The sequence below is a fragment of the Anas platyrhynchos genome, chromosome 18 (assembly GCF_047663525.1).
Source record: "Anas platyrhynchos isolate ZD024472 breed Pekin duck chromosome 18, IASCAAS_PekinDuck_T2T, whole genome shotgun sequence".
Lineage (NCBI taxonomy): Eukaryota > Metazoa > Chordata > Aves > Anseriformes > Anatidae > Anas > Anas platyrhynchos.
Window position 1 is genome coordinate 4,466,616 of NC_092604.1, and position 27,200 is coordinate 4,493,815.

The following is a 27,200-nucleotide window of genomic DNA, read 5'->3' on the forward strand; positions in this document are numbered from 1 at the left end:
TTAAATCAGATGTCTATTCTTGAGAGCAAGTCTGCCAGTGTGCCTCCCTGAAGAGCTGGCAGGATGCACAAACTGTGCTTGAGAGGAAAGAGTGGGCAGCCTCGTGCCAGTGGGGGCTCCTCTGACAGATGCCAGCTTCATCCTCTCAGCCTGGAGGGGACAGGGCTAGGGGCTGAGCTCAGCGCCGAGAGCCTGAAGGGTGCAGCTGGGGTTTTGGTTAGCTGCGAGCATGTGGCAGAGGTGGAATTGTGTGGTGTATGAGCGCTGATGTGGAGCAAGGGTTGATCTGAGGGCTGAACCCAAAAGGGATCAAGGTGCTTGAATTCATTTGTGCTTATCTGGGATGTGTTTTGTGTCAGGGCTGTCACTGTGGTCAGAAGGCATTGGAAGGTAGGTGGGTCAGGGGGATGGCCAAGACAGGAAAGAATGCATGGTGCTATTTCAGTTTGCGTACAAATAGAAAGAAATCCAAGTTAGAGACACATCTGAGCATCCTAAAGCTTTTGCATGTTCAAGACAAACCCAGACTGTATTTCCTCATCAGGGCCGTGTTTGCCTGAAAAGCAGAAATAGGAAGAACACAAAACAGACCCCCCCAAAATCTGTATTTGACATTCGGGGTGTGTGTCTGTAAGCAACACCATGAATTGCAAACCAAGACACTGTTTTCACCTGTATATATTGGAAGAGTGCACAGAGCATATATACAGGTGACACTGGGTGGAAGAGATGAATAGACTGAACCAGCCCAGTAATAGAAGTACAAGTTACAGAACAGATCTGATTTAAATAAGTGTCTAAATTAAGCACCTAAATTGGCTCTTCAGAGCTGTGGTTTTCCTACGCATAACTATTCTGGAAACTGCAACTATCTTGGACTCTGGGGGTGTGGAAGGAGTATAAATTCATTCTGTAAGGTGTGTGTCCTTCTTTTCCCTCCTTTGGCACTTCCTTAAATTCTCACCCATATCCAAAGGCTGGAGCTAGTCCTTATTCTACTGACCTTGAAGTAGGAAATGTTGCCTCATGTCTCTCTAACTTCAAATGCAAATCTTTCTCTTGGATCCCAAGGCTTTTTGTAGACTGAAATCCTCCCAGCCTCTCTTTGCTGTTGGGTTCCTTTGCTGCTCCTTTTCTTTGTCTTCTCTCTGCAGGTTTGCACCTCTGCACTGCTGACTCTCCTCTTTAAGGCCATTACCAATTGTTCTCTCTCCGGGTTCCCCAGGGCTTTGTTCATATGGGACTTGCCATGCTTTAACTTGTCTGGTGTAACTGTGGACTTGTACTGTGTGTGTGTCCTGGCTTCTCTCCTCTGTTCCCTGCCACACAGGTTTGCTGCTTCCTCCGTGTTGGTTTTGGTGGCAGTGTGGTGTCGGTGAGTCAGGTCAGCCTGACTGGGGGAAAGCTTCCCCCATACGTGATGTTTACCAGTGGTTCAGCGATGTGAACTCACCCTGCTGCTATGTAGGGGCTCACTTTGGTGCACAGTGGGATCTCGTAGCTCAAATAGAGCACGTGGGGTAGGAGCTTCCTCAGGGAAACAGTTTCTCAATGGAGTTGCTGCAAACTGAAGCTGTTCGAAGAGATGCTCGTGGTAGGTATGATGTCAAGTTACATACATGCAGCTAGAGAGTATATATACGTTTAGCTGTGCAGCACCAGAGTTCACATCAATATTGGAACGTGTACTGATGTGACCTTCTTTCCCACTAGCTGATGTTGCAAAGTCCATGGGGGCGAAGGTGGTGATAGCGATCGATGTGGGGAGCCAAGACGAGACCGACCTCACCAACTACGGCGACTGCTTGTCTGGCTGGTGGCTGCTCTGGAAAAGGTGGAATCCCCTGGCTGAGAAAGTCAAGGTATTGCAGACTTCATTGCAATCACCGCTATTTTTATGTGCAGAGCAGGAAGCATTCCCTTGGTTATTCAGAGAGCGGGCCTGGTAACAGGCCGTGTTGTTTCTTGGATTTGAGCTCATACTGATGGATGAAGAAAGCTGGGCAGTGCCTTGACACCAAAGGAAATAGAGCATCGGGGGAGAGGGTAGAGCCCCGCTCTGCAGAGTGTGGGCTGCAGAAGGTCATACAATTGTTAGAGCACAGAAACCAGTGCAGTTAGTTTTGTAAAGTCAGAATTTACAGATTTCACCAATAAAAGTAATAACTTAGTCCAGTTCAGTGTTTCTATCCTAATGTCTCTAGATGGCTGACTAGGGAGGTTTTAGTGCTAGGCAGTAATTAACAGTACAACTACTACTCATAAACACTGGGCTGCAGAGTATGATTTTTTTTTTCTTGTTGAATGCAGTCGGCCAACTCTATTAAGTATTCTTCTGTATTTCCTAAGCTATCTGGCTCTGCAGCGCTCCCCAAAGTGAATGCTGTTTTTTCATTTACCCACTGTGATTAATGTGTTCCCATTTTTCAATTGGAAATAAAAACCTTGCTTCCCAAAGTTAGGGGAAATATTACAACCTGTGGGTACTGCTCTATAATCTCAAGTTATTCTTCTGTAATAAATCCCTTCCCTGAGAAGGTCTCGTCTCCCTGAGAAGTGGCCTGGCATCCTTTCTGGAGCTGGTGCAGCTGAGTGTCCTGCTCAGTCTTGGCAGAGCTGATGGTGCTGCTCCCAGGATGTAGTGGGAATGCCTGGCTGGGGAAATGAAAGGCTCTGACTCTCCTCAGTAGTGCCCTGTGAAATACTGCGACTGCCTGAATGGCAATAGTCACAAGTGAAAACACATGGGATTCCATTTTTTTAGAAATTTATTTTTAGATTTGTGAGGGTTGTGAAACACCAGAAAAGGTTGCCCAGAGAGGCTGTAGAGTCTCTGTGGAGGTGTTCTCACCCAGGTGGACATGGTCCTGGACAGCCTGCTGTAGCTGACCCTGCTTGAGTATAAGGGGCTTGGACCAGAAAGTATCAAAAAGTCCCTGCCAATCTCTATGATTCCGTGGTTCCGAGAAATCCCTGCCCTGATACAGTAGCGATCAAGGCAGAAATTGGTGATGAAGGATCTCTTAGCCCTCTCAGAAAGCACAGACCTCTTTCTGAAGTTCACTACATCCTGAAATGGAAGACTCGATTCAACCTTGTGCTGCAGCGATGTGTCTGACTTTGGAGACTTGTTGGCTGTCCACACTGCCTGGGAAACAGATGGAGGTGCTGATGTGTGAAGGCTTCAGCAGGCTTCTGTGCGCTTTTGGAATAAGCTTGATGGATAACTTGCTTTCTCTCCACTGTGAATACAGAACATATTCTGAAATGAAATTTCTGAATTAATCATGATGGGTACGTCTGTCCTGGTTGGCAGGTGCTGAATATGGCAGAGATCCAGACACGGCTTGCATACGTGTGCTGCGTGCGGCAGCTGGAGATGGTGAAGAACAGCGAGTACTGCGAGTATATACGGCCACCCATTGACCGATACGGCACCCTGGAATTTGGGAAATTTGATGAAATCTGTGTAAGTGCATCCTGGGGAAGGCAGTTCCCCCATACTGACATTCTGTAGAAGTCTACTGCTTTGTGGTGCTAATTAATATCTAATAAGAGTAAGAGAAGTCAGTTGGCACAGAGTGAATAATTGACACTAAATAATACCACGGAATGACACCGTGACTGTGAGGTTGGATTAACAGTAGAAATCGAGTTAATAATTGTGATTATATAATAACCTGTGAACGGATCAGTTGCCTCGCTATCTTATGTCAGTCCTTACTCAGCTGCTTGGTAAAAACTCTTTGGTGTCCGAGCTGCTTTGGGCAGTTGTGGTTTGTCAAATGGTATCATTTCTCTTACTTGATTGTGTAGCTTGTTGTCAGATGAAAGATTTGAAGAAATCTGTGGGGAGGCTGTGAATCATTGAAATGGAGGGTAACATGCTAAAATACCTGACTCAGCTAACATTTCAACACTTCTATTAATAAAACATATCATCCACAATTCCTCCACACCTGATAGCATATCAGGAAAATGGCACCAATGTCAGCGGAAGGACGTGGTAAAAAGGGTAGTACCAGGTTACAAAAACTAAATCCCAAAGATGTGTATCGGAAATCAGCATGAGAACTGACTCCAGATGTGCAGTTGAATTATCTTGGTGACATAATCCAGCATTCAAAACCAAAACATTTCTGCCTGATTTGAGGGAATGATAGCAATTTTGGCTCATTGTCTCTTGTCAAGGAAGTTATTTTACTGTCTTTTTCCATTCTTTGCTTCAGCTGTGCAAATATCTTCTGTGTTCAGGTGTTTCTGCATGGGTTTGCTCTTCTCCTAGTCTGGGAAAAAGGAGGAGGGAGAAGTGCCAATTTACCTTTGAGCAGTTCTCCTTTACAGATGCGTTGAGAACCAACAACACTCATTAGGCTGCAGATTGCTTTCTCAACATTGTTCCCTAATATTGTCTTTATAAATACTGAGCAAAAACAGTAATGCAATTAAGCCCTGCAGATTTACATTTGAGAGAGTACTTAGGAACAAAGAGCAGCTATTCAAAGCCACCAGCTGATTTCCCCAGTATAAATATTTTCCCAAGGATATTTGATGTCATAGCTCCTGGGTAAACAGCTCTGTCCCCTCAGCAGGGGACCTGAGGCTTCCCTGTTTAAATAGGAGCATAGGAGCGATGTTCTGGCCCTTTTTAAAACCTTGACAAACGGGTCTGATAGATCATTGCAGTAACAGTAAGCTGTCAAATCATTGTTCTGTCTAATTTGCTGTCATTAAAGAGATTTGAAGACACCAGGCAATTTTTTCTCAGTGGAATTAAGAACTTGAGGAAAGTGCAATTTCTCGAATGTGTCACTTTCTTTGAGCAAGTTCTTGGCACAAGATGTTATGGGTACAGAGGGCAGCACCCTCCTGGGTTTTCATTTCCTACAGTGTAGCTAAATAAGCTTTGTCCCGGGGGGAGCTTTACACTGTGCTGACCTTAAAGGGCATTCTAGGCATTCCTTTATCATTACAGGCTATGAAATAGCATGTGTTTGTTTTGTTGTTTTTTTTTTAATTTCAGCTGTGTACCTGGATTGTCCAGAAAATAGAAATGGGCACCATGTAGCTGCCCATTTTGAACACAATCCGGTGTGTTCAAAAGAACAAAAATCCTCCCTTCTTCAGGAGCAAAATCTCTGTTCTGTATCTGCCTGTAGCGATAAGGTGGCTGCGTGTCATTTCCTGAAGCCCGGGTTCTTTTGCATACTTGGGATCAATCTGATCCAGCAAGTCATACACCTGTCAGGTCTCTTTTCCTTCTGAGCAATCACATCCAGCCTAGGCTGAGAGGCTGTGATGGATTGAAAGATGAATTCCACTGTAAGTGCTTGCTCTGCTTTGAGTTCTATCCAAAAAACAGTTGGGAAACAATACCAGCTTGGCCAGGGCTGCTTCCAGCACCCGTAGTGACCATGCAAGTGGGAGGCTTAGCATGTGCTGCCACTGCGAGAGCTGGAAATAGAATCTGGGGTTCCCAACACCTGTTGCTCTGTCCTTTCAATTTAATTGTTAAACTCCATTTCTATGGCCTTGCTAGGGAAAAATAAAATAAAATAAAACTCAGAACAATTATTTTTCCAGTTGTTTACATGCTAGTGGCATAGTGCCACTTTACTATTCCAAATGTAAATTTCTTTGTATTTTTAAAGTACTGGGATGTAGAGTTTGTGGTTTTGCTGTTGTGCATCTGCCACTGTGTCTGCTCCAGCAAACTGACTCGTGTGCTTGGTGCTGTTAAGCTTACCTTGCTAAAAGAGGCTTTGCAACCCAGGTACCCTACAGTAACTTTTCTTTGCTAGAAAGGGGAACCCAAGAGTTTCTTTTCTGGGTTTCTTTGTACCCAAGAAGGGAGAAGACACAGATTAATTTGCATTGTTACGTTCTTCCAAAGAAAGAGCCTGTGCTGGAAGGGTGTATGCATACACGTACTGAGCTTCAGATGGCATTATTCTGTGAACCTGCTTGAAGCTGCTGCTGTAAAAGTAGTTGTCAGGTGGTGCTTTTATGTACATACTGTGGAGTCAAGGATCCTGTTAGCATTTAGACTTAAAATAGCGCATTGTTTGTTTAATCATTCCCCCCTAATCGCTAGGCTGAGTGGCTTTCCTAGCTAAGGATGGAAGGTATCAAAACATGCATCCTGCCTTTGGGATAGACATCTGGATTCCCTGAATAATGTTTTTTTTGTTTTGTTACTAATTTACTTTTTTTTTTTTTCTCATGGTTCTCTTTTTCCAGGAAGTGGGATATCAGCATGGGAAAACCGTATTCGGTGTCTGGTGCAGGAGTGGAGTCCTTGACAAAATGCTAAAAGACAGACAAGAGACTTGCAAATCCAAAACTTCTGATGTAAGTGCTCAGTTTAAATGCACTCCTCTGCAAGAGCTACTTGATGCACAACAGGTTGTATACTGCCCAGAAACATCGGGCGTAAGAAGGAGAAAGTTGCCTCAAGTCCTTTCTTGTGAGCCTGCATCAATTAGTTAAAATCTTTTGAGGCCAGAAGAGGTATAATCAGTTTTTCAGCAACTCCTTTCTTTGAGCCTGGATGAATGAGGAGGTCCTGCACTTCTTTGATCAGCAGGTACACGTGTGGCCAAGGTGTGCTCTACCAGAGTCCCGGTGGTTTTGATAGCCACATTTAAAAAGAAACAATCTCCATCCCCAATATGTAATGTGCATACCCCTGCAGAGATCCACCCATATCCTCACCAAGTAGGATGCTCTCTGAAACCTCACAAAATGACTTAGCACTGTAGGGCAGCTCTCCTTGTTGCTGTTTCGTTCTACCAGCTTGATACCACGTTTGTAACCCAAAACCACACACAGCTCAAGTACTTGAGGGAAGGCAGGATGCTCACCCATAACCAGCGCTTTCTGCAAGCCAGAGCTGATGTGGAGGTGTTTTTGTGCCCATCATCCTCTTCTTGCCTGTGTGGGTCAGCAGTTAGAGGGCACCGAATGCTGCTGCCTGAGCTGTTTTCTCCACCAAGCGTGAGGGTAGAAGCTGTGGCTGTGCCCCGGCAGGTCCCGTGGGTGGATGATCTGCAAGAAGGTGATGAGAGAAGGGTGATCTGTGGTTTCAGGCAATGGGCTACGTTTGTATCCATTGCATGAACGCATGTGTAGATTGCCTCTCAGAGTAGAGCTGGGTAGGCATGAGTAACTTTAAGAACTGCTGGTCATTTATTCTTGTGCCACAAAGTTCAGGTGGTGCCTGGGTATTGTTCTTGCTACCAGAAACTGTTCTACCTGGGCAGTGGCTCTCTCCCACCCCATCTTTCTGATCTCTCCCAAGCTGCCCAGTGCTTGTCACTGAGGATGTGAGCTGGAATCTCTGGCACTGATCTCCACCATTGCTGGCTTTCCTGCTAGGACTCAAATAGTTCTCAGATGCTTCCAGAAAGCTTGAAATAAATTCTTGCCATGGTTGCGTTTTTAGCTAAGAGTTAAAATCCTTGCAAGACCTCAGACTTCTTGTTTTGTTATTTCTTGTTTTCTTCCTTGCTTCTCTACTAGGAAAGGCGTTCTGTAAGGCTCTTATTACACCTCCATGCAGGCTTGCAGTGTTGTTGAAGTACTTAGAAGTAGGATGAAAATCTCTTGGGTTTACAATTTCAGGGTTTAAGTCAGCCTCTAGAGCTGGTCCAGTAACTCTGTGGGCTGCCTGAATTTCTGAGAAGTTTTGGTTGATTTTAAGAAACAGTTACCACCTTTTTGAGGGCTTGGGTACTATATTATAATATATTGGCTTATTATCCTTACTTCCTTCAAATTCCTCTTGATTTAAAACCCAAGTGCTAAAAAGACTTCATGTTTTACTCAGTAATTCTTCTTTATTGTCTTTTAGAGATAGGGAAATTAGTAGCAATGTTTTAAGTGATTGCCAAAATGTATCATAGCTGTAGTAAGCTTCAGTCAGGAAAGTCAGTGGAGGTGAAAAATGACATTGAGAGTTTGCAGCTCTTCCAGAGATCGGCTCTCCAGCACTTCTCCTAGGAGAGAAATGGTGTGAGCAAGGGGAGAGGAAAGGCAGTCCTTGAAGGGATGGATGTTAGCCCAGCAAAAAGAGGTGTTTTTTTTTTCCTTTTTTCAAACGCCCACATCTGAGCTCTTTGCCTTTAGACCCCCATTTGTCACAGGAGGGAGATGAGCGCTTGTAGGGTGTGAGTCACTTGCAGAAATGGAAATGGCTCTACTGGGATAAGAGAGATGGCACCCTCAGCTCCCTCCCTGTGAAAGGAGATGAGGGGGAGCGGTGCTGATGCCTTTGTACCATCAGAAGATGAATCCCACCCAAGCTGATGGGCAGGGTGAGTGGCTGTGGCAGGAGCACAGAGGAACTGAACTTTGTGGGAAAAAAAAGCTCAGAGTAGTTTGAGGAGCACCAAAACTCATCAGCTTATTTTTTACTGGCAAGATGACCTGCAATAGGAGATGCATGAGCTGCAGAAGAGGGGGTCCCCCCTTTTCTGTCTCTGACACACGATGTTCAGGCTGGTTACGTGCTGGTATGTGTTTGTGTGTGCGTGCTGATAGATGGAAGGAGAAGTCAAGGGGGATAAGAGTGTGTGTGTGGGTGTGTGTGTGTATGAGAAATGGTTGTGTGTCCTATTTTGTCCTCTAACTTTTATCACCCAATGGTAACAAGCTTGAACATCTTCACTGCTGTAACAAATGTACCTTTCAAACCAGACTTCTTTAAGAAGTGTCTCATTATATGAGACACAATAAGTCAGGCTAATTTCAGTCAAATCACGGTATTTCAGCTGCGCATGATGCAGGATTTTGAACATTTATCGTAATCTACCCCATTTTTTTTTTTATGTCACTTCAACTGCCATGGAGATCAAATAGGTCATGTAGTGGTTGTAGACAGAGCTTGTCATTGTGTTTCTGTGTAAGCACTTCATAACAAGGCAGAAAGTGCTGACTGCTGAGACACCAAGATTATGAAAATAATGGGTGCAGGAGAATGTCTTGACAATCCGCCTGGTCAGCTTTGTGTCCTCCCCAAGCCTGAAGCTAAGTTCCAGGCTCTATTCCACGGACCCAGAAAGTTGTCTGCTTTTTCCTCCAGCTACTCTGGAGCCTAGTAAAAAGCAAGATATTTTTTCCATATGACTTGTTTTTGTAAGTTTATTTCTACAAAATAACAAGTATTGCAGGCTGTCTCTGAGGTGTTCAGCTCTTTTTCCTTAGTCCATTAAAGTCATTTAAGTCCTTTAGCTGTGCTATCTTCCAGGGATAACAGCTGATATTTTTAACTTGCCTTTCATTAGCAAAGGTTTTGATGATCTGTGTTTTAGTTCTTCAGCTATTTCTGGAGTGTTCAACATCTTGGAGTGCTGGGCTCGGTTTCTTTTCATCTTGTTTCCATGTCGTAAGCGTTGAATTTTTATTTAATCTCCAGATATTTAAGCATTTAGATATTTCTTCTTTGCTTTCATCATTCAGTTGCTACTTATCTTTTCTTAAAATGCAAATACTGAAGCCACGAACAACAGCAACCTTACATAAAGTTCATTTGAACAACCCTTATTCTTCCCCAATGCAGAGTAATGCAGTACCGTAAATTGGATCTCCTCGGGGAAGTTTTGTCTATTGAAGTGTTATTCATAGTCAAAGCTAAATATAATCTAGCAGACTACAATAGTAACTGTCTTTCTCCTCTCATTTATTTAATAAAGATTATGCTAAAGAGAATACTTTCTTCCTTCTTGGAAGAAATATCAGCAGGAAGGTTTAAGAGTAGGTTTCAAATGAATCTTCTTTTCCTTATGTTAACTGATGGGAGTGTGGTTTTGTCCTCAAAAGTAGTCAGAGCAAACTTTTAAACATTAAATGCCTTTTTTGCAAAGCATCAAATGAGCGTGGGAAGACACCTGGTTTCCCACAAGTGGCGTTCCAGTCAGAGTGCTAAGACTTTGGGGTGCAGCTGCCTCTCCAAGCTTCCTCTCGCAGGCTTACCCATGGGATCATGTGTATGTCATATTCCCTAGCATGGGATCATGTGTATGGCAGTGACTGCAACAGATGCTCCCGTGGGCAGGGTCACACTTAGGATTGCCTTCCTGCTCATCTGTCCTCCCAGCTTTCCTCTGGGGGCATGTGAGCCGATGCTAGTTTTCCAAGAGCATCTTCTGGCGATGTTCCCTGCAGGCTTTGTTCAGCACTTCACACAGCGCCCTGCTCTTTCCCCTCCGAAGCCAGTCCCTGCTCTGCTGCATCCTCCCCAGGACGGCCTGGTGCATCTGTGCGAGTGCTGAACGCACCCAGCCTGTTTGCTTTATGACGCTCCTCGTTTGTACAGTGCAGGTGGTTGCCTCCAACATTGCTGTGTCTGCTTTGTGGCCAGAGTTCGCACATGTCCCTTGCTTAGTCATGTGGCACAAAATGAAGATGTAGCTGCTCTCTTTTTCCCCCTCCTGTCCTGGGAAATGGCCGCCTGCAGATGCTTCACTGGGACCATTCAAGTTGTGTGTTCACGATAAAGCAGGACTGACTCACTCTTCTGGCTGGTTCCTTAATGGTCAGACCTTATTCTGAGCTCCTCTACTTCTTTATATTTTAAAATGTGTGTCCTAAGCTACAGCTGTTTCATTTCATACAGGTATTTTTTTAATTCGCTTTGGGTCTTTTCTGTCCCCTGCTCCCCAGCAGCTGTTTGTCCTGAATCCTTACCCTGCTCAGGCTGTGCTAAATTACATCAAAAGTTAGTTATGGATTAAAGGTCAACTGAGAGCAATCTGCTGCGGCTGTAATGGGCTTCTGCTGTGACCCCTGCAGGGGCTGTGTGATTCACAGTATCAGTGCTCCTGCCAGAAGAGCAAAGAATTGCTCGCAAAACCACCATATGAGGAACCTGCCCTGCCTGGAGGTGTGTGGGCAGGTCTGTCCCAGCAATTCCTGACAGCCCAGTGCCAACAACATGCCCCCTGCCAGCTCTTCCCCTTCGCTCTCCTCTGGGGCAGGTTGCTACTGTACTAACTAAAGCGACTGGTTTGAAAATAGGCGCAGGGTGTTTGAATTGCTGTCCAGTGACCCTGTGTCTGGCCATGGGGAGGGAGGGAGGCCCACACACCTCGCTCGTGGCCAAGGACACAGGAAGGCCAAACCAAATCTTAAATGCCAAAGTTGGGTTTTATTAAAAAGAAAAACTAAAGCAGGCAACTCTTCAAATCCCAGAATGCTCAACCTGCTGCTTGGGTGAGACAGAATAAAAATAGAAAGGGTTTGAAAAGAGGAATTACAGTGGGAAATAATTCTCCTTGCTGGCAGACCTCTTGCCTTGGGTTCCTGCTCGCTGCAGCACCTCCAGCCCCTGACTTGCCGAGAGGGCTGGGGTCCCCTGGCAGGTCTTGGTCATCCCTGGCTGCTGCCCACTTGTCCACACAGCCTCCTAGGGCCTCTGCTGGCTCATGTACGGCACCATGGCCCCTTCTCCCTCCCACCAGGCTCCTGAGGGAAGGAGAAATCTCCCTGAGGGTTGCACCTGGCCCAGCTGGTCCGTTTTATAGAGCCACACAGCACAGTGATAGAGAGCAAGCAAGCAAAAGGAATGCTGTCTGTCACAGAGTCCAGACTCGCCAGTTCTTGTCTTTGTCGCCTTTTCTATAGGTTCCTAAATTTTTAATAAGGTCTCGTATTGCATGGATGGAGAAGGGCCCATTAGAGATTGCCCGGTGTCTGCTTGCTCTTGGGAATCCCGTCTTTGCAGCCAGGCCATGCGTCAGGGTCACTGTTCTGTGAATTACTCACCGATGAGTAACGAGGGTGAAATCTGTGTCTGGAGCTTTCTCTGTTCAGTATAATTTTTACACAGTCTTGAATTGGATATTTTGTGTATATTTGGTAACATACCTAAACCTTAATCCTGTGTTTCAGAATGTGACCTGTGCCACCACCTCTTTTACGGACCTGGCAGAAATCGTGTCCAGGATCGAGCCAGTGAAAGCCCCCGTGGCAGACGGTGAGTTGAGGGTCCCAGCTGGTGCTGCGATGCAGCAGGAAGGGCAACGGGGTTGGCAGCTTCACTGCTTCGTTGCTTTCTTTTAACAGCCCGTGCTGCGAGCTGTGATGTGGTTGAGGGCTGGCTGCTGCTGGCTCCGGTGTCAGTCGTGGGCTGCCTCCCCTCTGCTTGGGTGAGGGTGGGACTCGGGTGCTCTTGCCGTGGTGAAACACCGCTGCCAAGCGTTACTGGCATGGTCTGGTGTGCTTTGCTGGTGGGAGCAATCCTGTTTCCAGTTACCCTAATTCTGAGTGCAATAGCACGCGTGTGTCAGCACTCACAAAGCTGAGCGCTCATTCCTCCTCGTGCTGTCCGTGGCCCTGTGCCGGCTTCGGTCTTTGGTCCTTGTCCTTTTGAAACGGGAGGAGGGTGATTTAAAGGTTTGACTGAAGGATCTTTTTGTGCTACTTTGAATCAAATCTGGAATGACTCACTGGCTTGATTGCTTTATGTACACTGCTATTACAGGGAGCACTAATGAACTAATGTGGAACAGGAACGGCTCCTGCACTTCTACATGGCGGCACTTGAGAGCTTTGTGCCTCAGACATGTCCTACGGAGCAGCTCCCTGTAAATATCACAGCCGAGGACTCACTTAACAGGATCAAACAGAGCTTTGGAGGCCTGAAATCTCCAAGCGTTTTACCAGTGCCGGAGCTTTTTATAAACAGTCTCTCCCCCTCCTCCCGATTCTTGTTCTTGCAGAGGAAAATCTAAAGTTAGCAGTCCTTCCATCTGTGACTGTTTGTAGAGATGTCCCTGTGGTAATTTGAAATGCTAATTGCAATCATATGCCTTATGAAGAAAATATTAATCAAATGTCTGAAACAGCCATTGTGAATAAGATTGAAGAATTCATGTAACATGGTTATTTAAGGCATCGGCGCCGAGTCCTGCTGAGACTCAACCCGTGTGGTGTGACAGGTCTTCCTCCGGTAGGGTTTCTGATTATTCACCCTGTTAGGAAGATTTTTTTTATTTTTTTTTTTGCTAGGTGAAGCCATTAAACGTGAATAAGTAACTTTCAAGTAGATATGGCAAATATTGGCCTAAGGAGGGGCATATGCATGGGGTATTTGCATGCATAGGGACATTTGATGCAAGGGACAGGTGCCCCATGGTCCCAGAAGACACTGAAATGTTTGTTGCAGGCTCCGGAGGAGGGGGAGGATGGCAGGAGAGAGCTGTGCATACGGACAGCGGGTCTTGGAGGAGTCTTGTGTTCATGTTGTGGGTGACTTCACGTGGTACCTGCAGGATCTGTGCCTGGTTTTGATGGGCAGTGGCCGTAAAGGCGTTCCCTGAACGTGGCATTGTCCCCGTGCCTCTTGCTGAAGAGGTGACCGGAGCTCGGCAGGAGGGCGACTGCTGCCCTGGCAGTGGCCCAGTGGCTGTCGGGTGGCTCCTCATGTGTGCTGGTGAGCCTTGGGATTTGTCTGCTGGTGAAGATGGTCCGACTGCTTTTGTCCTGTGCAAGTAATAAGAGAGGGTGCTGCCTTGTAGCGTGTATATGACCTGGCACTGTCGAAAAAGGCAAAACTTTCTTTTTCTCCCTGGAAATTCCTCCCTGAGTGAGGTCTCAGACCTCAGGGACTGCAGAAGGGCTCTGCCTGTCCTGATTGTGTACTGCAGGTCTCAGGCTGGATGAAGAAATTCTGTCGATAATTTTGTTCTAAAAAAAGAAATGAAGAAAAAACTTCCCTGCCTTTTCTCCTAAAGAAGAGATGGCTTTAGATCTGGAGGCTCTGCCAGCCTGTGCCAGTCCAAGGCCTTTCACCCTTTGTACTGACACGTCCCCCCTTCTCCTGGCCTTTGTAGTCAATCAGAATGTAACCGACGTTCTTTCTCTCTTGAACAAACTGAGGAAAATGATTAAAATAGTTTAAAAGGTGGGGGGAGAGGGATGGAGGGACTGTCCGTCAGGAAGAGGTGAGGAGAAGGAAGTCACGGAAGCTCTGTGCTGGACCCGGGGTACCTGTGCCCTCTGAGTGAGCATGTGGGGACACATATGCAGGAGAGCAGAAGCCTGTTTTCACAGCTGAGATGCTGCGGTACTTGTGGCTGTGTTTCAGTTCTGCATCACAACACTTCTTCAAATCACTTACTCGATTGGGATTTTTGTCTTTGTTCAGCTGTAATTGCGTTCTGCACAGCTGCGGCCTCGGCCAGCACAGTGCAGATGCCATCCTCCGAGGGAGGCTCAGCCGCAGCTCTGGCCACGTCCCCAGCCAGGAGGGATTGCTGAGGACTGAAGTCACGCACACTTGGGGTGATTTGCACAGCAGGTTCCATTTGCCATTTTCTGAAGCAGTAATCATAAAATCATTCAGGTTGGAAAAGACCTTGAAGATCAAGTCCAACCCTTAACCTAGCACTGCCATGTCTGCCACCAAGCCGTGTCCCCAGGCACCACATCTACACGTCTTTTGAAGACCTCCAGGGATGGTGACACAACCACTTCCCTGGGCAGCCTGTACTGATGCTGCACAACCCTTTCAGTCAAGAACTTCTTCCTAATACCCAACCTAAACCTCCCCTGGCACAACCTGAGGCCATAATGCTTCAGGCTGCCCTCGTGGCCCTGTTCCATGGTGTGAGGTCAGGGAGCACGCTCACTGCATGCGATGGCTGAAAGATACCAAGTGGTGTAACAGAGCCGTTTAACAACAGTCACTTGGAAAAAGTACTTGGGACAAAGAAATGTTAATCTTGGTTTGAAACACCTGGTTTTGCAACACAGCTGAAGCAGGAGACATCCCAAAACCTCTCAAGGGAGAGGGTTATTGGGCACCAGGTTACCCTCTGTGTATTTACTGTTTAAGAAGTCCTATCGAAAAGCACTCACACAGATCAGATTGTGAGGAGCTACCAGATTCCTTGAGTTACATCAAAGCCCATGTGCGTTGCTGAAACAGAAACCCTCCAGACATACAGCACTGATTTTCTTCAAACGTGGTGCGTTGCCTGCAGGAATCAGGCCAGTAAGACATGCCAAAAGCTGCAGAATCACAGAGCAATTCACTAGCATGAGAAGTGGTTGTGTGACCTTCCAGCTGTGAGCACGCTGCCTCCACTACCAGTGGGTGGGGGGACCTCTCCAGGGTGTCATCTCTTCGCTGGCTCGTTAAGGTCAGGATTGTCACCTCTTGGTGGTGGCAGCAGCTAGCGTGCTACTGAGTGCTTTAAATATAAGAAATGTCACCAGCTGTTGGCTGTTGTGACAGCCTTGCCTGTGCGTCTTTCTTTGTGTTTGGTTAGGTTAGCTCATCTCTGAGCTGAAGTGTTTGGCTGATGGTGTGCTGAACAGGGCAGTCAGGCCTTCATCCTGCCTGATGCTCCTGGGGGGCTTGGCAGTGTAAAGGGGCAAGGCTGCTCGGGGCTGGAGCTGCCTTGAGCCCCAGATTCAGTCTCAAGGGGGGCAAAGGAAGGTGATGCTCAGGGAGTGCGGGTGAGAGCACCACCCGCTGTCCTTGGGTACCTGGAGTTACTGTGAGAGGGGCGTGAGAAGGGACAACCCTCTCCTGGTTCTTAGTATCAGTGTAAAGACCTGTTAAATGCTGAACAGTGCTGATAAAATCAAGGGATTTGGGTTTAATTGCAGTCAGTTTTATTGGAGCTGTAAACTACAAACGGTTGTTTGTGCTATCTCTTGCTGTTCAGGTGAGTGTCTGGTTTCTCCAGTGTGTTTTTATCAAAGATTGTCAGCGATGCTTTTAGTACAATCTAATGATGATTCTCTGAACCAAAGGAAAAAAATTGACCAAATGTCTTGAATCCTAATGTTCTAGCAGTTGGGTGTAGTTATCGTGTTAGAAGAAAATGCTGTGGAACAGACTGTGCTGTTGTCTTCAGCATGGAGCAGATGCTATTGACTGTTCCCAAAAGAAATACTTAATCAAGAAGCCAGTTTAAACAGAAACCACTTTTTTCACTACTGAGCCGAAAACCAGGTATTTCTTCAGCAACTGAAAGTGCATGTGAATTAACTCGTGAAAATGTCAGAAAACAGTCTAAATGAAGAAAAAAAAAGTCTGCCATTTTTAAGGCATTTAATTGCATTCTGGAATTGCCAGAACCTGTGCAAATGACAGGTGGCCCTCTGCAGCTCGCTTTGCTTTGCTGTGCGCACACACCGGCTTCGTGCTTGCTTGGGAGGGGGCTCAGCAGCGGCTGCGCTGCGTGGTGCGTCGGGACCCACCATGGGCGCCCGCCCTGGTGCTGTTTGTCACCGTCAGGTATGGAATCGGTGTGGGAGAGTCGATCCCGTCAGTGAGTGGCTCGTGGTGTCTGCTGGAGACGCTGTGGAAGATGCGGTGACTGCGCTGATGTGTCGGGGCTTTGGTGCTCAGGCGCTCGGTGTCGTGTCCCGCTGCTGGCGGTGTCCTCCCCGACAGCGGGGGCGAGGGCTGGAAGCTTTGCTGCAGTGTGGACCTGCTGAGAAAACTGCAGCAGAATACAGGGAGGTGGGTGTGCTGGGAGGGGGAAAGCAGGCAGCAACAGTCAATGAGGACATGTTGAAAGTGACAAAGTTCAAAAGTTTATTCCAAGTGAACAGGAATTTGTTTTACAACTGATATCCTAGTGAGGCTGACAGGAAGGCAAGGAGAGATGAAGACAGAACTCTGAAGATTCAGCCAGCTGGAGCGAGGGACATAGGTGGCAGGGGTGCTGGTAGCATCGCCGAGCACTGGGCTTTGCCAGGGGTCTCTGCAGGAGGTACGGTTGTGTTTAATTTATTGCTGGCACTAGCAGTTCTTGGCGTACCGATGTCCGGCCTTTCAGAGATCAGAAACATGATTATCGTGTACTTGGTAAAATTGTGACTGAGGGATCGAATCTGCTGCCACCTTTCACCTCACGTCTGAGATCTCCGTGATGCATCATGGCCAAAAGCCTTTTGCTGGGTTTCTCCTTTAACCTGACCTTATCCTACTGGCTGCATACAGCTCTTCGACCACGGCAACCAGGCTGGGGAAAGGATGAGAGGACCCCACACGTTCAGTCTGCTAGAAACTGCTTGATGTCCCCTACCGTGCACTGCAGGCAGTTCGGCCCCCCCCCTCGGCCCCCCTTGCTTTTAGCAGTGGTGATGCCATTGTCGAGGTGGTGTTTGGAAGAAAGGTGATGGCTTTTGTTTTTTAACTCAAGCACAGCAGCTGCTGTTCAGGACTGAAGCAGAAGCAATGCTGCTCAGTTAGATGAAGGCACAGGTCAGGTTTTTGAGCTTCCCTTGATTATGTTAATCTGCGAGATTGCCAGAGAAAGCAAGCGATTGTTCCCTGTGGGGAGGAGGGGAATGTAAATGTCACCGTTCCCTGTGGACCAGAGATCGTCAGACACATAATTATCACTCTGCGGTGGCGAGCGTTTGGCACCAGAAGAGCTTGTTGTATGTCTGCAAGTCCGTGTTTCCAGCGGACACAGCCACAGCCGTGTCCGGGAGTTAGGATGTGTAGCTCCTACCCATGTCCTCTGAAGGTATTTCACAGGCCTGGGCTGGGCTGACCAGCGAGAGGCGGCGACTCTGTGAGCAGCATCTCCCCCTGGCAGCACCCCCTAGACTCACGAGGGCAGTTTGGCTCTCGCTGCTTTTGCTGCAGGCTCTTTAGATCGTGGAGGGCCGCAGGACACAGCTCGCACACAGGGCACGGTTTGAAGCTTGTTCTGTGATCTGGCTGGAGATGTGATGGATGCTTGGGCAGTCCCAGCTCACTGAGCTGCTCAGGGCTGGCCAGCCCTCACCCTGCGCTGCGCCAGTGCTCAGCAGACACGGCTCTCATTCCTCTTCCAGCTTTCTCTGAATGCCTATTTACCAGTGTTTTTTTCTCTCTTCTGTCTTTAGATGAATCAGACTACCAGACTGAGTATGAAGAAGAAGTTCTGGACAGCCAGAAGGACGATTATGTGAATTTCATAAGCAGCCAGGTTGATGAAGACTCTGACTCGGTACGTGCTGCCCTGGCAATAGGCTGTGCGGTGGGTACGAGGTCGAGGTGTCAGGAAGGATTGCTCAGAGAAGCACGGAGGGGAGTGCTGAGGAAGACCGTGCAGCAGCTTTTCTGTGCAGTTCAGGCACTAAAGGACACGTGCTGTTCAGGTGGGCAGTCTGCAGCGGTGCCATGTGGGGCAAACGTGGCCACATTGCGTGAAGAACCCAGGGATTTGTGGGTTTGGTCTCAAGGTGGGTCAGGGCTGGGACGCATCAGGCACGAGGAGGTTGAGGGAGCTGCTTCCTTCAGCTTGGAAGAGAAGAGGCCGAGAGGGGACCTGCCTGCTGTCTTCAGCTGTCTGGAACTGGGTGCTTAAAGAGAAGACGCTGTCAGAGATGCACTGCACAAAGACAGGAGGAGGTGGCAGGTGCAGCTTGCATGCAGTCAGGATTTCCCTTCCTGCAAGGAAAGGTGTCACGAAAAGCACAGCTGGGTGTTGCAGTGGGGTGTGCAGAGATGGTGGAAACCCCAGCCTTGTCAATACCCAAAAATGAAATAGAAAAGACCCTGAATGACCTGATCTGGCATTAGTTAACCCTGAGTAGAACAGAAAATTGTATTATATTTCCCAAAAGTCCCAAACAACCAAAGTTATTTGATTGTGTGGGAGCTCAGGTCCACCCTGAGGAAAACCTGCACTGTGAGGCCAGGCAGTTGATGTTGCCTACAGCCTGAAGGGTCGTACTCCTGCCCTTCTTACTCCAGCTAGAGTAGCCAGCAGGTATAAAAGCTGAAGCTACCTGTCGTGTTGGAGATGAACTGTTTTTTCAGTGGGAACATGTGAGTAGTTTGGGAAGGCTCCTAGCCTGGGCAGCTGCCAGTGTGAGGATGTAAATGGCTTTGGTGTTCTGAGTGGGGAGCTGGAGCGATGGTGTACATTTTTGTTTGCTGGGGTGATCTCTAATGCGTAATCCTGATGGACAAAAGAAGAGATGAGGGGAAGAGGGCAGATTTTATCCAGCTCAGGGAGGACACTGAAGAATGAGCTTGTGTTTTTTTTCTCTTTAGGATGAAGATATGCAGATAAGAAAGCGCAAGAATCTGCCAGACCTGGACTGCCAGGCAAGAAGCACAGGAGAGCTGGGGTAGCACTCAGAAGACTGACAGCTACATCCCGTCCATACTGCCACTTTTATTTATATGTATTTAAAAAAAGAAAGCAACTTCTAGTTGACATTAAGTAAGCTTTCGTCCTTCTCCAGGCAGGGTATGAGGCATTCAGCTGCCAGCACTAAGCACAAATATCTGCATCGTGCCCAAGTCCTGGTGCCACTTGGACCTCCGTGAGGGGTGGCTGCCTTGTGCCGTGCTCCTTTGTACGGGTGCCAGAATGAGCGGCTGTTTGTTAATCACTCTGAGACTGACAAAGTAGAAACGTGGTGGGAACGTGCAGTCAAACGCTGCCTTGATTTTTGCTGCGGTATGTTCTAGTTACTGTTTTTACTGTGAAGGCCCAAAGAATAACTGGACGTCATCCAGCAATATACTGAAGTCTGTTGCTGAGAAGGCTCCATGCAGCAGCGTTAGAGAGAGGAAGGGATTTTGTGGATCACAGCATCATTGCTTTCTTTTCATATGAATCAGGTAACTGTGTAATCAACTCCTCGGTGACTTTTGATCAGGTACTTGTGAGCAAAGCTTTGACAGGAGCCAGTCTGAATGTATTTAACTTGAAATCTGAAGCCAAGAAATCAATTGACATGAACACTAGCTATCTAGCCTGTATCCTCAAGCCATCAGCAGAACATTTACTGACAAATCATAGTGCTGACATTTGCCAGTGAACTCTGGAGCCACTACTTGGCTGTATTTGCCCTGAAAAAATAAAAGGTATTGTACTGAATTGAAATATCTGTGTGGTTGTTGCCAAGTTTCTCTTTGTGGGACCCAATGCTGGTAAATTTATGCTGTTTATTGACAACTGGTTTTGAGCACAGAAAACTGCTTGAACTTGAAGAAAGTGTAGCCACAGTTTCTTCCATGGGATGTTCTCTCAACTTGTGAGTGGATGCAGAAGTCCCACGGAATGTAGCAACAACCTAAAGAACCCAACTTGTCTCTGCTCATGTCTGACTTGCAAAGAAATGTGTTTGTTTTTTGTTTGTTTGTTTTGGTTTGTTTTGGTTTTGGTTTTTAATTTCTAACTCCAGTGGGACTCGCTCACTATATTAAGTACTGGGAAGAAATCTCCAGTGCTCTCCCCACACCCTCCCCGCGAGGCCTGCAGCAATCAGTGTGAGTTGGGCCATGTTCAGATGTCCCTTGGTGCTTGCTCTTCTTGTCCCACATCTGTCGTTGCTGATAGCTTCACTTGGCTGGATAAATTAAGCTAATTCTTGCTTTATGTGAACTCTTCAGCTCAGTGCTAGCTCTAGGTGCTGTTGCCTTGAGGGGATTTGTCTTCCAACCAGAGCACTACAGACAGTCCTGAAAGCTGCCTCCTGTGCTGAGCTGTCCTGGCCCTCTGATGTGCATCAGCCTGGGGCCAGAAAAGTTTGGTGGCTCCACCGAGGACAGCCGTGGTCGTAATTGCTGTGAGTGTGACCTGTGCTCTGTGCTTCAGCTTCTTCCCATGCGCTGCCTCCTGTTCTCCATCACAGCCGTGAACATGCAGCGTTTGCCCAGGGAAGCTGTTCCTCTAACACAAGATGGTATTTTTGAGTGTCGGATCCCCAGGTCAGCATTTTGGGCAGAGGGATGTGTCTCCTCTGTTGAAGCCACCCAAAGCCAGCCTGGCTCCACCCCCAGACCCGCTCAGAAGTGGAAGTGAGAGAGACCTTCCCTGCAAGGATCGTCCGGGTCTGTCACGCACATTTTGGTTAATGCAATTTTACAGAAAATGTTGCAGTTGACAGAGCTTCTTTCCTGCTATTGAAAGAAATTAATTATTTCAAATAAAACTCTAAAATGGCTTTTGAAGTAGAGGTAACGCTGCCGGCAGCCAGGTTGCCTGTTGAGCTGGAGATCCTTAATTTTGGTTGAGATGAGTGGGGTGTATCACAGGGAAGGCTCGTAAGCTGGTGGCAAGCCTTGGGCAGAATGGGAGTGAGTGCACATGAGAGCACTTGGAGCTTTTTTAGAAGATGTCGCGTGCTTTGTAACCGCAGAGCTGCTTGGAGCAGTGGGAGAGGAGCACGTCTCGCTCAGCAGCAGTAGCAGCACAACTGAGTTTTGTTTTTCTTTTGATGGGATGCAAAACAGATGCAAGTCCCTCCAACATCGGTATTTATGGGTGGTTACAGCAGAGGAACCTCTCCCTGGGGAACGGTGACCAGGGCTGGAGTACAGACTAATCCTCGAGGTGCCCTCTGGGGCAGGATGTTGTTTTCCAGGCGGGTGCCTGCTCTGTCAGCCTGAGCGCATCAATTCTTGCATTGCTCTGTGCTGTACCAGGAGAGCTGCTTCCCTCTGTTCGAACATGCAATTAATTTCCAAGTTTTGAATTCTAACTCCAGACTCCCTGGCAGCCGGTCCTGCTCCTGGAGCCTGGGTGTGAGCTGATGGGCTCACGTTTGCATGGGCTGGAGGAGTTGTGGAAAACAGAAAAGCAGCAGGTTTCCTGGGTATGCTGATTAGAGCCACTGGATTCGCTTTGTGACCTATTCCATGGGGAGATGGCACTTAGTTCAGATGTACGAAGACAGAAAAAAACCCTTTGATGCGAGACTGAAAGTCTGTTCTAAATAATTTATCACAGCTTTCTTTCCTTGCTGCATTTTCTGTAGCTGAGTCCTGGACACTAAAACAATCTTTCCTTCTGTGCAGAGGAATGTAAAGCAATTATTGTACAATTTTAAAAGCAGATTTTTTTTTCCACTTGCTTTCCTGCTGGCTGTGGTCTGCCCAGCTCCTGGGCTGGGCAGTGCAGGGTTCTGGCAGTGTTTCAGCCTCGTGTCTCTGTTGTCCCATCATGTTCTTACACCCACAAATCTTTTTTCCCTGCAGAAGAGGGTCACACCCAGGGGCATCCTAATGCTCCTCTACTTGCACATGCGTTTCCACAAGGGTTCAGCTGCCCGTCTTAACCAGCCCCTGCCCCCTCCAACCCCCAGCCTTGTCCTAAGGAGTTAGTGCTGGTCAGTCCTTAATACACCAGGCTCTACACCTGCAGTTCCGCTGCTGTTTTGCTGGAAATGCGGCAGGAGAGGGGGGGCCTAGAGGAACCCGAGGTTTCACCTTGGGTGCTGAGGACACAGAGCTTGTTCCCTCAGCCCAGCACCAAGTGTGGAGGGGCAGCATCAGTGCAAGGTCCTGAGGAGTTGGGGCTGCAGCTGCTGGGTGAACTCCAGGGGTGGTGCGAGAGGTTCCCCTGAAAGCCTTTGGCTTGGACGCTGGTGGTTGCTGATTGCTGAGGTTTAGGCCCTTGAATGAACTTCCAGAAACACCTGAGCAGTGGGTTGAGCACCGATCCTGCTTGGTGGCCCAGGCTGAGCCCTTGCAAGCTGCCAGGGTGACACAGGGGTGAGGACCGTTCACGGCTGCGCCCGGTGCTGCTGTGCTTGGCCAGTGCCCCGGCTGCTGTGCTAAGGGGACGGATGTGTCCTGGCTCGGTCACTTGTGAACCAGGCACACACTGGAGACGGAAACCGTGGAGGAGGGGAGGCGTTCTGGGGATGTGCATTCGCAGGGCTCTGACTCCGGACACGGTCCCTGCAGGGGAAGGGCTGGGGGCGCAGCCACCCCTGAGCCCGGTGAGGGGACCCTGCAGCCGGGTGACCCCGAGCTGGGCGGTGGCGCTCCCATCCCCTTGGGGCTGACCGACTGCACGGCCTGCTGCCAGCACAGAGCTCGTCCAGTTGCTCTGTTTCGCTGTTTGACCATCGGAGAAAGCTCCAGCAGGGTTCAGTGAAGAGGAGCGAGCCACTGCTGCCCCGTGGCAGCTGGAAGCACCGTTTCTAATTTGCTGGGAGGCATCGCCCAGGCAGGAGCAGAGCTCTGGTCTCGTGCTGTGCCGCGCTGGCTCGTGCGTGGCTGTTTGTGCAGCTCCCTGGCTGCGAGCTGGAGCCACCACAGTAAGCCTGGGACGAGCTGGTCGTGCTTTGCTCTGTGGACTGGGGGTGGATGGGGGCTGCAGCAGCGCCCTGCGATGCTCCTTCCCTGGCAGACGTCATTTTCTCTGCGTGTTATTCCAAAATTAGTCTAATCTTATTTATTCGTGCTCCCCTGACCTCCTCCGATGTGTGATTTTCCTTGCATGCCGCCCGAGTGCTGTGTTTAAGCTGTCAGGATGCGGGGGCTCTGCTGTGCCTCAGGGTTTAATTTACTGTTGCTGTGAGTAAGAGCCAGTAACAAAATCAGCAAACGAGAAATACAGCAAATATTTTCCTCTCCTGCAGGCGCTCCGTGAGGCTGGACCAGCACCAGCTGTGCCGAGCCCGGCCGAAACGCCGTGCCGTGTGCGAGGTCTCACAGTGGGACTGCGGCTTCCTGGAGGAGACAGAGCACGAGGCATTGGGGTTTTTAAGATGTTCGGTAACAGTGACATTACGATGTGGCTTCTGATGGCACCAGGGCACAGACTTCCATCAGCCGTCCCTTCCTGTCCCATGGCTGCTGCTTCTCCTGCTGGGTCTGGTGGGGTTTGTGCCTGTGCTCCTTGTCCCCAGCCTCTCCTTGGGTCACGGGGGTCTGACCCTATTTTTCCTCATGGCCTTTATTTGTGCTTTGTCATAAATAGTGCTGTGAGCCCTCAGGGCAGCTGTGCCCATGGCTCCCAGGCACTGGAAGGGGACACTTGTGGAGGTGAGGATGGGGCGCAGCTGCCTGCAGGTGCCAGGGGCAGAAGCTCAGCACGAGGAACCATTTCCTCCTGCACCCAGGGTGCTCCCTGACAGCAGGGAAATGCTGGCACAGCCTCCCTGCCTCCGCCTGGGGCAAGGAGCGCTGCCGCACCCCCTTTCCTGACTCAAGTCGAGATATTTAGGGGTAAATGTGGAACTAGCAATTGCAATAAAATTATTTGCCTGTTGCTATAATATCTATACACACATATATATACCAGAAGTGTTATTAGTATGTATCCTGGTTTTAGAAGTAACTATATACTATGAATCTAATTTTGTGTCAGGATTGTTCCTGGAGCCACTTTACACCCTGCAGGAGCAGCCCTGGGCAGTGTTTCAAGTGCCGGGACCGCACCTGGGGCCTGAGCGTTTCTGAGAGCAGGCGCGGCGTTTTCACAGGTAATTGGCACAGCCACCGCCACCGTCCTCCACAACGGCCGGAGCCAGCAGGGACAGCTCTTAATTAAATCTCACGCCATCGGGGGGTGAAGGACAGGCATACACGCTGTCACGACGCAGACAGGGTTACCAGCGGGGAGCGATGGCTTTGTCCAACGTGGCCTTGATACAGAAGCGCCCGTGCTGAGCCCCTGCTCCCCCGCACAGCGCTGAGCAGGAGGCAGCACCCGTGAGCTGCAAGCACTAACGATGCCCCTGGAAGTAGGTGGCTCTGGAAATCTCGTCTTTAGCCGCAGTGTCTGTCAGGGAGGGCAGGCGTAGCAGCACCAGCGGTTGGCTGTCCTTGCAGGGATGAGCACAGCTCTGCATTAGAGCACTCGAGCGGTGTATAATTCAGGATCAAAAAGCACACAAAGTGGGCATTAATTATAAATGTACCATAAATGACACATTTTTTTCCTCGAAGAAAACACACTAGCTGTGATGCATGGCCCCAGAGGAGCGTGTCAAATAAGGCTGGCGCGGGGTTTGAGCAGCCCTGACCTGCCTGCGTGTCCTCAGGCTGCAAGGGGTGAGCTCCGAGCAGTGCCCGTGCCCTGTGTATGAGCACAAAGCCACCACGGGGACTGCTGGGGGTGCTCGTGGGTGGCCCCAAAAGCTCTGCTTGCCCCTGGTGCCAGTGCCGGGGTGCCTGCATCCTGCTGTGCCTGGGCAGGCAGAGCAGGGTGCTTTTTGTATCAGCTGGCATGAGCAGGGTGCTGACTGTGCCCATGGCTGGATTTGCAACCTAAATAAATTTTTACTCTATCCTGGGCACGTGTGCTCCCACCTCCATGCAGCTGGTATCTGGTGACCCACCTGGTGTGGGTCTGTTCCTCCGGTGTGTGATTGGGCTGGCCCAAATTAAGCACTGAATTAGTTGGAGGAGGCTGGATGGTGACTGCGGTGAGTGCTCATCATGCTGCGGAGCTGGGGGATACTCAGGCATCCCCCACAGCACTGCCCCATGGCTCAGCCATGGCACCGAGTCTCCTGGTGGTTGCAAATCCCCCTCCCCCCAGTTATTTCCTTGCTGGAAATAGAAAGCTTTTAACAAAGCAAAGATCGGAAAAGCTTTTAGAGCAGCTCTGGTGGAGCAGTGAGCCTGTGGGATTTGGGGGTAATGAGGCGTGAGAGCCATCGAGGCGCTGCCCGGGCTGTGGCTGAGGGCACTGGTGTGGGGCCGCCCAGCCCCAGGCAGCTGCAGCTGCTGGTTGGGGCTCCTGCTGTGGGACATGTAAGGATTTTGGTTCCCAAAAGCAGAGGAGAAAGCTGAGCCCTGCAGAGGTGTTAGAGGAGCGTGCCCCTTTTTGGGGCTCTTTTTCCCAGGAGCAGTGCACCTCTCAGTACACTCCATGGGTCAGAAGGCTTTTCCAGGTGCCTGAGAGCCACCAGAATTAAATGGAGCCGGTGTCTGCTCCTCAGCTGTTCCCCTGTGCAAAACAGGTGGCAGGAGAGCACCTCAGCTCCTCTCCCTCACAGCAAAACGGGGACGGTGAGTGGGGTTCTTCGAGCTGGCAGGTAAAGGATGATTAAAACATCACCTGGCTGGCGTGGCTGTCAGCGCCCTCGAGCACTGGGATCGTGTGGACTCGGGGAGCTGAGCCTGCCACCGAGCTGTCAGCACGGCGCCTGCCAGGGCTCTGGGGAAGGCCGGAGCATGGGCAGGGACCGGAGCAGCTCCGCTCCCCAGTGCCGGAGTCGGGCTGGACGGGGTGCTGTGGGGACCCAGATGGGCTGGCTGCAGGGTTTGGCCAGCTGTGAAGCTGAGCTGGGGGTGAAGGCAGCTCTGCTTGGGGCCCTGAGCCCGGGCTGTGGCCGTGCTGCTCTGGGAGCTGCTGATGTCGCACAGATGGCGAGGTAAAGGGGGAAACGCTGAGCCCCAGCAGTAAGGCTGCCAAATCCCCGCAGAGCAGCTCCCACCTGGGGACCCTGCACGTGTCCCTGCTGCAGACGGCCCAGGCTCCTGTGGGACCCTCTCCCTCCTCCCCAAAATCTGGCCCTGGGCTGCGTGCGCTGATGCGCAGGGAGGCAGAGCACTGTGCGGGGGCTGTGGTGCCCCGGGGGAACCCTTCTCAGGGCCATCCATGTGCTCCCCAACACACGGCCGAGTGGGACCCAGCGGGGTGGGCGCCGTGTGAGTGCTCTGCCTTGCCAAACTAGGTCATGCCGTGAACTCGAGCGATGTGGCAGGCAGAGCTAAAAATACAGGCAGAGCCGAGCGTTTCCCCAGCAGCTGTGAAGGGCTGTGGCCCCGCTGGGTCAGACCTTGGCCGCGATCCCGGCCCTATCCAGGAGGGTCACCGGGGCCTTGGGCTGCCACAGCAGGGGCTGGTTCAGGAGCAGGTAATGGAAAAGTCCCTCTGGGGCTGCAGATCCAGAATCTGTTCCCCAAAAATGCTTCTCTTCTGGTGGTGTTTGCCAGGCAACTCGCAGCCTGGCTGTTTGGAGACGCCCTCCTGTGAGCCCCGGGTGTCTCATCCCCAGCGCCTCATCCGCCCCGGGAAGCAGCCTCAGCGTCCCTCTGTTATCAGTGTGTAAACCAGTAGTTATTAGAAAATAACGCGGAGGAGAGGGAGGAACAACAATGTAACCCAAGCCTGATGCAAAATCTCAGCCAGCCAAATTTCGTTCCCTTAGGAGAGTGCCTTTGTCGCAGTGTCACGCTTAGGGAGGGCACCCAGTGGATGGGGACGAGTGGCCTGCGGCGTGCTGCTGGGACAAGCCCAGCCGGGCCCTGCACGGCGCCAGGAATTGCTGCTGGAAGGCGGTGGGCTCAAGCTCAGCCCCAGGGCTTGCAGTGAGTCCATGTGGCTGCTGCCTGCAGCTCAAGGGTTTTGTCTGTCCCCTCTTTGGGACCGTCCCCTCTCTGGCCACCTCTCGTGCTGCAGAAAAGCACAGGCAGCACAGTCCTGCTTTTCTCATCCTCCGCCTCTGGTTTCTCTACCTGGGGCCTGAGCCGTGTTGCTGGAGTA

At 49.7% G+C, this 27,200-nt stretch overlaps 1 protein-coding gene across 1 annotated transcript in view; it reads left to right on the forward strand.

Annotated features, from left to right (window-relative positions):
* PNPLA7 (patatin like domain 7, lysophospholipase) overlaps positions 1-19,853 on the forward strand; it is a 125,936-nt gene extending 106,083 nt beyond the window's left edge. The window contains exons 31-36 of the mRNA XM_038188048.2: positions 1,714-1,862; positions 3,317-3,469; positions 6,241-6,351; positions 11,890-11,974; positions 17,857-17,960; positions 19,013-19,853. Of these exons, the coding sequence (XP_038043976.1) occupies positions 1,714-1,862; positions 3,317-3,469; positions 6,241-6,351; positions 11,890-11,974; positions 17,857-17,960; positions 19,013-19,093 (683 nt within the window). The 3' untranslated portion in view covers positions 19,094-19,853. The remainder of the gene's footprint in view (positions 1-1,713; positions 1,863-3,316; positions 3,470-6,240; positions 6,352-11,889; positions 11,975-17,856; positions 17,961-19,012) is intronic.
* The last annotated feature ends 7,347 nt before the right edge of the window (positions 19,854-27,200 follow it).